The sequence below is a fragment of the Bradysia coprophila genome, chromosome II (assembly GCF_014529535.1).
Source record: "Bradysia coprophila strain Holo2 chromosome II, BU_Bcop_v1, whole genome shotgun sequence".
Lineage (NCBI taxonomy): Eukaryota > Metazoa > Arthropoda > Insecta > Diptera > Sciaridae > Bradysia > Bradysia coprophila.
The window spans coordinates 5,941,908-5,954,492 of NC_050735.1; the positions used below are offsets into that span (position 1 = coordinate 5,941,908).

Below are 12,585 nucleotides of genomic sequence, written 5' to 3' on the forward strand. Positions count from 1 at the left end.
AATCATGGCAACAAATCGAAACATCATCGTGAATCTCGGTGGCCGAATCGGCTAGAGCGCGTCAGTTTTATGCATATGATCGTGAGTTCTATCCTCATAACAAACATTTTTTTCCATTTTTTTTTTCATTTTCTATCACAAAAAATAGTAAATAAACTGATCTCCAGTATAGTAGCTAGATTTTTAATCGAAGAAATATCTGCTGGGCACCGATGCCTTAGCCTTTTTGTCATATTGATTACACCATATTTGCAATGACACATTTCTCGGCAGATATTTGTCCAATCGAATAACTAATTGCGTTACCGAAATCCTGAGATAAAACACTACACAACGTAATTTTGAATAACAAGAATCCATTTAGTCAAAATTTGATTATTTTTCGTTCTAAATAAAATTATGCGAGTCACACATACACTCGCGACATTTTGTCGTGCACGTTAAATACTTATGTACTTTTTAAAATGATCAGACTACCTGCGACAGAGTCACTAACACATATATGGTCATTGCTTATGTTCTACATACATGCGGGGTTTCATGACAACAAAATCAAATGTAATCATGAGTCTCAATGGCCGAATCGGCTAGAGCGTGAACTTTTTATGCATAAGATCGTGAGTTCTCTTCCCGCAACAAACATTTTTTGTTTTTTTTTTTTTTGTTTTTGTTTTATCAAAATAAATTGCAAACAAAGTATTCTGATCTCTTTATCGTAAGTAAACTTCCAATCGAACGAATATCTGCTGCGCACTGAGACCTTACGCTTTTTTACATATTGATACACCACGTATGCAATGGCATATTTCTCAGCAGATATTTGTCCAATTGAAAAACTAATTACGAAAGACATCCTTCGGTAAAACACAAAACAATGAAGTTTTGAATGAAGAGAATCCGTTTAGTCAAAATTTGATTTTTTTTTCGTTCTAAACGAAAAAAAAAACACATGGCGTCGACACACACACACGAAATTTTGTAGTACATGTTGCTTATGTACTTTATAAATTGAGTCCCACGCTGCAACATTATTGCATTCGCGGTGTGATTCCCCGAAAAATTACTTATCTAGAGCGCTAATTCATACATTAATAGTTTGCTGTCAAAACAGTCATATGTTGTTGTCTCGTTTGCGCTCATGCAATAAAGCATTGTATTTCATATGGAGTAGGATTCTCGCTGTCGCTCGAGGATCCTACTCCATATGAAATAAAGTACTATGATTGAACAATTAGAAGTAACCAGGAAACGTTTATATTTGAAGTTAAGCAAAGTAAAGTCACTAAATTGTTCCAATAAATGCTAAAATTTTGATGGAATTCAAAAAATATTCTGCCTTTGTGAGGCTACAATTAGCACACAAAATACACACAAAGTGACTTAGGTACTGTCATTAGTTTCGCCAACTGAAGAGATCTATAGGTTTGTTCTACGTAACTGTAAACACGAACTTTGACAACCCGAAGAACGACAATTTCATCCATAGCAACGTCGCTTACGTGATATTTCATACAAATCGACCAACGTCGCCTACGCGATTTACACAGAGGTATTATTGAGGTTATGGTTATATGGATGAAATTTGACAATTCATATGGCCTTGGAACAAACCTATAGATCACTAAAATGACCGCTGGCGTGACGATCGACGGTTCGGTTTTGTGTGCAAACTAATGACAACCAACTTTGCTTCTAGGGGAATTCCCCGTATTTAGTTCATTTACATTCATTTCAAAGAATTGGACGCACTCACTTATTCATTACTATGTGAAATTGTGAAGTTGGTTTCAATTAGTTTGCACACTTTTCCCTACCATTCCTCACGTTTCCGTCATCAGTTTCACCAAACGAAGAGATCTATATAGGAAAATCAATGAAAGTAAATAGATAGGTATGGCCAAACGTTCAAATTTGGATTTGCATGGTGCCACCTCAAACGAACTCATTTCTAGTGCAAATTTCCACTAGAAATGAGTTCGTTTGAGGTGGCGCCATGCAAATCCGTATGTGCTCCGACTTGTATGGACTGGCCATACCTACTTATCTACTTTCATTGAGGAAAATGATGTTTGGAAACTGAAGCTTAAATGCAAAAGATTTTTGTAAATTTCTATTACATTTTTAGTACATTTCGTCATAAAATTACTGATGTCAGAGATCAATTTTTTGTGAACTAATTAGCTGACGGCAGAAGCTCTCATTGCAAAAAGAAAAATTTTCGAAAACAATTTGTTGAAGCGTCGGTTGCCCTGTAGAGGCGCCACAATTTTTTTCAGTACTTCATTCTTTGCGCTCTATTTTCAGGTGGAATAACTTCACTCTGCTAAATTTCCATGAAATGTCATTGCAGTGAAGTTAACTTCTGAAAAAAATTGTGGTGCCTCTACAGGGCAACCGACGCTTCAACAAATTGTTTTCGAAAATTTTTCTTTTTGCAATGAGAGCTTCTGCCGTCAGCTCTCGTTAGATTGGAATATATCCGATGTACATCCCCATTTTTTTTATTTTAAACCCAAAGATTGGGTGAACAGATTGGGCTACTTTGACTGACTTGAGAGATGCAATTAATAACCCGGAGATGTTGCTCGCTTGAGGTATTGTTTTATCTTCACTGCAATGACATTTCATGGAAATTTAGCAGAGTGAAGTTATTCCACCTGAAAATAGAGCGCAAAGAATGAAGTACTGAAAAAAATTGTGGCGCCTCTACAGGGCAACTGACGCTTCAACAAATTGTTTTCGAAAATTTTTCTTTTTGCAATGAGAACTTCTGCCGTCAGCTCTCGTTAGATTGGAATATATCCGATGTACATCCCCATTTTTTTTTATTTTAAACCCAAAGATTGGGTGAACAGATTGGGCTACTTTGACTGACTTGAGAGATGCAATTAATAACCCGGAGATGTTGCTCGCTTGAGGTATTGTTTTATTGTGATAATTTTTCCTTACAATACAAACGCACTTGTACCCTAAACTGTTAATACTCGATATGATTCAATTTAAATGACAAAGACAAAGTGACTTAGATTGGAGACAAAAAGTAGAGTGATTAGACGCAGAGTAAAATCAAGTAGAACTTAGATAAAACATTTCATGTCAATATCAACACTACTCGAAATTTAAGGCCTGCTATAGTGGTGGTCACTACAAATGCATGTGGAATATTGGAAAGCTTACATAATAAATATTTTGCACCTGTGTCCAAATGTTTATTTTGACGAGTTAGTGATTGTGATCCTAAGCCGAAGGTGCGGATCATAATCCAACTCGTCAAAATAAACGTTTGGACATATGTGCATATCATTTTTTATGTGTCGATGCAAAGATAAACCCAAACTCCCTCTCCGAGCTGATGCATAATGTTAGTCATACCACACAGAGGCATATAAAGTACATTACAGTTTCTTCATCTTAAGAAAACACAATTATAGATGTATCAAGTAGGAACATCGATGACTATGATGTTCCTAGTTAATTAAGAGTTCTTAGTTTACGATATTTTGGCGCAAAATTTGAATTTGAAATATCATTTTTGTTCAGAACTAAAACAAACCCCACTGTAAGTACAACAGATTTCATAGACTTGAGATGGTCGGTTGGATCTCGGCTTAAAGTTCATACAGTTCATACAGCCGGGGAATATTAAAAGTAATCGAAAATAGAAAACTAAGAATGCAGGAAATTTCGTCCCGACAAGCTGCATCTTCAAAAGTTCGTATATGCAAGGGGTAATTTCCACATTACATTATCAGAACAGTCTTCAAGGGCCTCGAAAGTATTTTACTGCAAAGACTTTATTGCTGAGCAATAAATTCGGCGGTGAGTGTTCGAAAACATTAATTCCTACAAAATGTGAAAGGTATCAATCAAATCAATCAGCGAACAAAAATGTGTTTGAAAATCGGTTTAGTCTATCCATAGATATGGTCCTCGAAGTGAGACCACGTCGGGCTAATACACTGTCTCTGTAATATACATACCGTTCTTGGAGAATTGCCACCAAATCTTTGCCGAAATCGCCGCCTTGCTTAAGATACCTCCGCAGTTCTTCGAATCCATTTTGCCCCTGTAACAAAAAGAAACGGAAAATCAATTCGACGAAGACTTTGTGTGCTAAATTTATTTTGAAGATAAAGCTCTGGTTAGTAACGAACTGTGCACTTTGGTCTGGTCTACATAAGAAGAATTTCTTTCCGATTATTTGTAACCGAAAACAACTAACACCAATTAAGTATGTGGTCGCATATTTAAAGCTCAAAATTCTCAATTATCCATTCAATGCAAGTAGTTGTTTAACGCTATACCTTTCTGCGACGATAAATTATATGGAGACAGTTTATAGCAACATGGAGATATATTTCGTGTTCGGAATTTTCAATTAGTTCTTTAAGATATATTGTCCAACCATAATTTGTCTTACATTCATCGGATTTATGGATCTTCTTTCATGGATGAGACTAATGCATACCTAAGTAAAGTGGTAATGACTGGGTAGAAGAACCAGAACGAGGATGGAGGTCGAACTATTTAGGTGTTTCAGGCGTACATTCTTCGGTTAGAAGAAAATTAACAACAACAAAAAAATTATGGAAATAATTTTGTCTTTGTTTCGAGTTGTAATTTAACAATTATACCACAATACATCATAATGGAAATGTCTACGTGACAGAATGGGCACAGACCACTCATATAGACAGAAAATATCGAAAGAAGCTCACAAGAGTTGGCAAATCCGAGCCAATGTCAGTTGATTTCGAATGAAAGAATTCGTATCATTATTATCGTCGTGAGTATATTTCCTTTGCTATGTCGACTCATAAAAGCCATTAGGAAATATAATCACGGTGTATGACCAAAGTCACCGAAAACCAAATTGAATTGACCAAAAAAATGATCTCGTGAAATTGTTGTGATCATTTCACGACCATCAATTACTACGTGAATCAGATTGTGACAAAAAACAACAACTAACCATTTAACTAGCTAGAGTATTCGGTTACATTTACAATTTGTGTCCCATCTAAAGTAACTCATGTAACTCGTGTGTAATTACAAATTCTACAAATGATTTAATCGTTTCAAATCAATTACACCAGCAGCAGATTGTTGGAGAGAGAGAAATTACTTGGCTAATTCATTTTAATGTCGTATATGGTAAGTTATAACTTGATATGATTACGTTATATACTTGTTCGAGTTTGATGTGCAACGACTACACCGTAAACATTACATTCAGCAGCATAATGTTAAGAAATTTTTAAAAAAAATTTGATTTCAATCTGTTCTTGCTACGAAAAAAATATTTAATGAGAAAGTAATTATAGGATAGGATGATAATGATGTCTGGCATAGTTTTATCGGTCTCATTAAACGAAGTAGAGTCGCCTGGTATGAATGTTATTCATCGGAGATTCGTTAATTATTTAAATCTTTTCGTTGAATCTACTTGTCGTAAACATTAGATTGCCGTTCTACAAACAAACACACTGCTTTTCTCCGAAATTATGATCTTCTAACATTGAACAGACGATTAGCATTTGACTTGGATCACTACCAAATCTATTACTTCATTAGATCCAAGTATTTTGGACAGAATTCAATACTTCCATTTAATTTGTGTTAACATGAATTTTGCTATAAAAGACGACAATAGCTGGACCTTGCTATCATTTTATATTTTTGTAGTCCTTGTCGATAACAGATGCCGGATCTGCAAAAAGTTTGAAGTTCTAATATATGACGGGATACTCAACAAAATTAAAAACGATGCGCATCGTAGTTCTACAAAGCATCACACAATTTTAATCATTTACCTCAGGTGAATCGTCGGCCTTGCCATTCTTTTTGGTAACGATTGATTGAAGAAATGACGGCAAACTATCTTTGTCCTCGGATCCGAAGATTCGTGACCGTGTTTTCGATGAATGTCTCTCTAAATTGTTCGCCTCACCATTTTTGAACTTTTCACTGTTCAACGACAATTCATCCGATTCGATGTCTGTTCCTTCGCCATCCCATTGTTTGTTGCCGTGTGGCTTTGAGAGTGGAGACGATGGCGGAGACTCTTCCAAATTCGACGCTCTCTTTTGTTGACTTGAATGGGCCACCGATGATTTTCTCACTTTGTCGAAGAAATCTTGATTCCGCACGATGCTAATCTTACTGTTTGAACTGCTCGGACCACCGACTCGTTGCATTGATGCGTGCTTGTGTACGACATCTTTTATTTTCACTCTTTCCTCGCCTATCCAATGCTTCAGGCCAGACCATGCGTTGGATAGTTTTTCCCGTTTACTCGCTAAGCCGATCATATCGTGATTTCTGTTCCGCAACAGCGTAATTCGTTTTTGATCTGGTTTCAATTTGTCCCGATGTTCACAATATTCGAGGTCAACTTCCTGGCTGAATTCTTCCGATTCGTTTATTTGTCTTGTAATTTCATTCAGTTCTTCGATGGATAGGAACAGATTCCTTGCTTCAAGACTTTGAAAGCTGGCTGACTTCAAGTCGAAATCCTCGTCACATGAACTGTTAAAGCCAACACTCTCACGGCTGGTACTATTGCCGTTTCTGCTATTTAAATCGTTCTTTGAGACGTAAATCATTGACAAATTTTCGGCAGAGTTCTTGATTGTTTCACCATTTGGACCCATTGTGTTAGTTGGTGTTTGTTCCTTTTCAAACGAATCACGCTGATCCACAAATTGCAGTTTACGTGGCAAATCATAGTTGTTTTCTGTGACTGCATTTGTTTCAATTTCCAGAGACGGCGCTTTATGCAAAAACACTTTTATTTCCGATTTATGAAGATTTGTAGCTGACTTAGATCTGTTCTTGCGAAGAACCATTGGTGGCTGTGGACGTGGCGAGTCGTATTCACTATTCGCACTCAACCGATTCTCCGTTTCATCGGTGGGGAGAAATGAAAATTTGATTTCATTGAAATTGGTAACGGTGTCGTGAAAAACTTCATTCTCCGAACTATCTTTGGAATTTTCTTCGATCGGCGAATCAATTGATCGCACACAATCCGTTGCTGTATCCGAATCGATGGTTGTCTTCGAAATGAGAATCGGTGCACCGATTTCCCGCTTCAGGTCTTCCGACTCATTTCCGGTCATATCATAGCTGCCGGTTGAGATGGGTTGCGGTGATGATTTTCGGCCCGGTTTCGATCGTAAAAAGTTTACGGTCGAATATCGTTTCGATAGTTTATTGAAAATGCCACCATCATTGTTGCCGGACGTTTTGTACTTAAAAGTTTTTAGTTTGTTCATACTTGTTCACTGTTTTTATTGGCACGGCTTTTAGTTTAATTTAATTTCGTGTTGAGGTCAGAAACTTGCACTCACATTGTTCTTTGGAAAAGAAAGGAAAATTGAAAATGTGAAAGCATTTGTGTGAAACATAAGTGTATACCCTACTCGTACATGAGATGATTTAAATTTACATTCATGTGATATACAGTTTCAAGCAAGGTTTCAAGTAACATTCAACTAATAAACGGAATATTTATATGGATATGCCGGTGATATCTTCCTATGATTGTGAATACTTAATTACATTCTCTATTCTCCATTTTTTTCCTTTTATAGCACGAAATTACATTTGCCTATTAAAATCTTTCTGTTTGTATACACGCAAAACATATACGATATATAAGAAGATATCATTCTGATATCATGTTGACGTTTATTGATTAAATTGAGAAAAAATGGTAGGGAGCTCTCATTATTCTAATCTATTAATGCATCTTCTTGGCCTTAATGCGGCATGGTAAATTCGTCCAAGTTCCAGTTAATGGATTGAGATTAAAAATGGTTTTTTGAAAACTTTGGTTTCTCATTATTTTACCGCACGACGCTGAAATGAATGCGATGCTGTATATACCAAATATTTAGGTGCAAACATATTAGATTTCAGAAAAAAGCAATACACACACATGAGGCATGTGCAGAGAGCCGTTGTAATTGTATTTCCAGTGTTTTATCTGTAAGGTAAACCAACACAAGCATACAACTGTTGTGTCGAAAAATGAAATTTTGCCTTGCAGATGAAAATGTCCTCACTACTCTTTCCTACTTTCCCCATAAGGTCTGTACGAACAACGAGAGCGGAGCCGAGGGAAGTACTGAGGTACACAATGTCTGTATGGAGCGTTTAAAGAGAATGTCAAAAAGATTGTGACCCAATCGAAATCAGTTAAATTAACTGGTTTGTTCCTAGTTAACTGGACTTTTGTATACAAATTTTTACATATGGATATGTAGACCAGTTGAATAGTTTTCTTTTTTCTCTCTCTTTCCGCTCTTTTAACAATCTATATAGCGTTTATAGAAACGTAGATGCTATTGGAACGTCATTTCGCTTTCGAATAGTCTTTATGAAAGGGAAAATGCTATTGGCAGGCGCCTGCCAATAGCCTCTGTAAAAGGGATAACACTATTCGCCGGCAAGTTCGCCTGCCAATAGCATTTTGTATAAGGGAGATGCTATTGGCAGTCACTACGTTATAGAAAGCGAAGACTAGTTAAATTTAACTGGTCTCGGAGTCTTTGACGCATGACCCTGAGACCAGTTCGACATAAATCGCTTTCGCTAAACACTCTGTTGGTCTATTTGGAAAGGGGACGAAATAAAAGCGATAAATCTAAAATAAGAATTGATCACTTGAAAATTAAAATGATTGCAGGAAAATAAGAATGTGATCACAACCAGTTTTTCAAATATAACACTACGAAATAAGATTCTATCAACCTAAAATAAGAAGTGATCACAAGTAGTACCTACCACCCGCTAAATCAAATGTGATCACTAAAAATAAAGAATTTGATCACTAAAAGTAAAGAATTTGATCACTAAAAGTCCGAACGAATACACATAAAAAGCGTTTTAACACGCCGAGCGATCCGGCCCATTGCCCCGGAGCGAAGCGGAGGGCCGCAATGCGAGCCGGGCGCCGGAACGGTGTTGGTAACTTAGGAGTTAATTTTTTTTCTCTCGCATCGTCTAATAATTAGTCTGTGTAATTCATTGCACATAAAAAGCGTTTTAACACGCCGAGCGATCCGGCCCATTGCCCCGTAGCGAAGCGGAGGGCCGCAATGCGAGCCGGGCGCCGGAACGGTGTTGGTAACTTAGGTGTTAATTTTTTTTTCTCTTGCATCGTCTAATAATCAAACAGAATAATAGATAGCATATCCTTATTTCTTGCAATCAAATTTTTTATTTTGCACGATCATTTCTTTATTTTTTGTAATCAAATTCGTATAATTGTAGATCATTTCTTATTTCGAGACGATCATATGTTAGTGGTAAAATTGCATATATTTAGTGATCAAATTCTTATTTTTTGGTGATCAAATTCTATTTTTATTGCTATCATAAAAAAATTGTGATCATTTCTCTTTTTCTAGTGATCATTTCCTATTTTCTTGTGATCATTTCTTATTAAATAGCTATCACTTTAATTACATGCCTTTGGAAAGTTATTATAATACCGAACCGGTTCATTTCCTTTATAACCGATTCATTACTTAATAGCATCATATTATGGGACAAGTGGGTTGGCCTGTAGAGGCGCCACATTTTTTTCATAGTACTTCATTCTCTGCGGCTTATTTTCATATGAACCAACTTCACATTTGTCATTACAGACCAAATGTCATCATATGAAGTTCACATGAAAATAAGCGTAGTGACAGCAGTAATTCTATGGCAGAATGTACTAAAATATGGGAAAACTCTATTACATGTCTTTTTAGTTTCTAAACATCATTCTCCTATGCGGTTATAGTAGATATCCAACGTATTTGCTTGGAAATGTGTTGTTTTAGTTAGTAGGTTTGCAATCCACCAGCCAAAACACCAAATTTCCAAGCAATAACTTATTGCGCATGGTGTGTATACGATTTGAATGTGTTGTTAGAGTAAAAAAAACCCTAGATATTGTAACGGTCGACTGCTGGGCTAAAATACCAAGGTTCTGAAAGAACTCTGAGTCGATCACGAAGGCTGTGACACACAAATTTTGACAATTAGATGCTTTTTATTGAACAGACTCATTACAGATTGTTTGAAATGTGAACTTGATAAAAACTTTTTTTTTTTCAAGTTAACATTTCAAACAATCTGTAATGAGTCTGTTCAATAAAAAGCATCTAATTGTCAAAATTTGTGTGTCACCGCCTTCGGGATCAACTCAGAGTTGCCTTAACATGTCCTTTCAGAACCTCGTAAAATACCTGGCTTTTACTCGACTTTTATTAGTATATACTCGCGCAAGCACTCGTCAACGTATATGTCTCGTAAAAACTGCGGAGTATGGTAATGTTCTACATATCAAAAGAGATAAAAATTTAAAAAAAAAGTCAAGCTCTAGTCAGAAGTTTGTTGATTCGAGGCGAAGCCGAGGTCAATAAACACAGTAAAAACTGACTTTTGATTTTTATCTGGAGTTTAGTAATGGATTTTATCTTATACTGCGAGAGTGTGTTGGTGGGAGAGAAAATTTACCATCATTAGTGATCGAAAAGTCAATTTGTGTGCACCAACACGTTCTGGCCTATTGCATCCGGCGAAAGTTCATGAAAAGTCGATGAAAAGAACGATTTTCGATTTACGAATACGTAAAATCAAAGAAATAGAAGCGTTTTCTGCGCATATAATAATTCTCTGGTTATGTCACTATACATGAATTGGCTTGTAAACAGAAAGGAACGAATGAATTTAACAAAAAGACAAAACCGAAATGCCAGTGAAATGTAAATAAGAAAATGATTTACAAAGCAAACAATTTCTCTAAAAATAAATTTTAAAATACAAAAAAAAAACACTCAAAAGTATATAAATCCACAGCCGGACCATGAGTTCATAATAAATCACATCAATTTTATTATGTCTAATTGGATCAAAAAATGGTTCGAGTTCGAAAGCATCTGTTTTCCATCTATTTACAATCGTGTCGAAGGAAAGAAAACGAAGAAAATAATAAATTTGTTTTTACACTTCATTAACACACAGGCCTGTGTAAGTACACAGACCAACCAACAATATTCGTTAATTTGATTACGAAATCAAGCTGAAGGCAACAAACCATGAAAACCGCAACATGTAACAACAAAAAAACAAAACAAACGAAAAAACCAAATGAAAATCACTAAACCATATTAGAGACAATGTTAAAAATTGTTGTTAGAATGAGAATCACAGCAAGTGTGTGCAAAATATAGTGCGATGATATCGCATGTCCTTTTGGAATCATAATACCACAAAACCATAAAAAAAATCTCTCTGCGAATAGCATTATAAAACCAACGAACAGCCCGATGCAACTCTACAACAATAACTCTAAATCATGGATATATTATGCTTAAAGTGTCAATCACATGTATTCTTACGATGGAAATGTGCAACAAGGCAACGACACAACAACAAAACCACACTAATAGCTCATTCTGTACAGAAAATCATTCAATTTCACTGCGACATTGCACTTTAATTTAATTAACCTGATCCGCAACGTTGTAAACAGCGAAGATGTTTGAAAAATATAAGGAAATGTGTAAACACTTCCAGTATTATGCAAAATGCAAGCCGTATTAATTGGCTTCGGTTGGGGAGCATTGAACTTCTGCCTTTACTTAGAGAAACAAGCGCGTATTGGTTTTATGTTTGTTGTTGTTTTGCTAAGATCTGTAAATTGTAACGGATTGGAAATGTGATACAAATACTAATGCTGACACGGCGGTGAGACGGAAGTCGATTTGCCCGTTTTGAGGGTTGAAGGTTTATTGGCTTTCATCAGAAAGACTATAGTGTTTTCGGAACATCTTCTCATTCTCATAGTTCAGCGTTGGCTAGTCTGAAGGGCTTTATGGGAAGCAGATGAATATTGAATATGGACACTTTATCGTCTTATTTGTCGAGTATCAGAATGGTTGAAAACGGACGTTATGTACAAGATTCAATCAGAAGTTTGATTTTACCATACTGCACAGACGGCAACTTTGAAATCAGTGAAGCATTTCGTTTCAGCTGTTTTTCGTCTGATCTACTCATACACGTGCTTATATAGCCGAAATAGTTGTGGTATTGGTAAGACCGTAAACATCTTTAGTTTTAAAAAGTGGATCACGCCGGTGGAAAACACTTGCGAGCACGTGAGTAATGTTCGCGGGAGATTTGAGTTCGCCCAAGTCGGCCCATATTTTTAGGTCTTTTTTCTTCTAGAAAAAATACCCTATTATGGCCGGTTTGTCTGTCTGTCCGTCTGTCTGTTCCACAAATTTGGTAGTTTTGGTAGCTCTCAGTCGGTAGTTGGTATTTTTGGTAGTTGGTAGTTGCGAGATGGATTGACATTCAAAATTGCAAAGCCACCATGAGCATATCGACACCAGGCAAATAATAATTATTTGTTATCTGTTCACCGATAGCTCACAGTTAACATTGCAATTCGAAAATTTGGTAGTTGGTAGTTGGACTACCAAGGCTATAATTGACTACCAAACGTAATTTTTGGGGAAGAGATGTTTACTATTCGAGAACTACGCACCGACTGACGAAATTATTCTACATGCTCGGCTA

General features: G+C 36.2%; 2 protein-coding genes across 5 annotated transcripts in view; both read right to left on the bottom strand.

The window, feature by feature from the left end:
- Window positions 1-12,585, bottom strand: part of LOC119069183 (odorant receptor 94b-like) — a 416,993-nt gene that overhangs the window by 245,903 nt on the left and 158,505 nt on the right. The gene's annotated exons all lie outside the window — the stretch shown is intronic.
- The window catches only part of LOC119068848 (nostrin), a 52,294-nt gene that overhangs the window by 7,556 nt on the left and 32,153 nt on the right, over window positions 1-12,585 (bottom strand). For 3 of the 4 annotated variants that reach the window (XM_037172684.1, XM_037172675.1, XM_037172666.1), the window contains exons 2-3: window positions 5,814-7,358; window positions 3,981-4,066 (exon numbers count right to left, since the gene is read on the bottom strand). In XM_037172684.1, the coding sequence (XP_037028579.1) occupies window positions 3,981-4,066; window positions 5,814-7,277 (1,550 nt within the window). In that variant the 5' untranslated portion in view covers window positions 7,278-7,358. The remainder of the gene's footprint in view (window positions 1-3,980; window positions 4,067-5,813; window positions 7,359-12,585) is intronic. The other variant, XM_037172694.1, reaches the window with a different exon arrangement.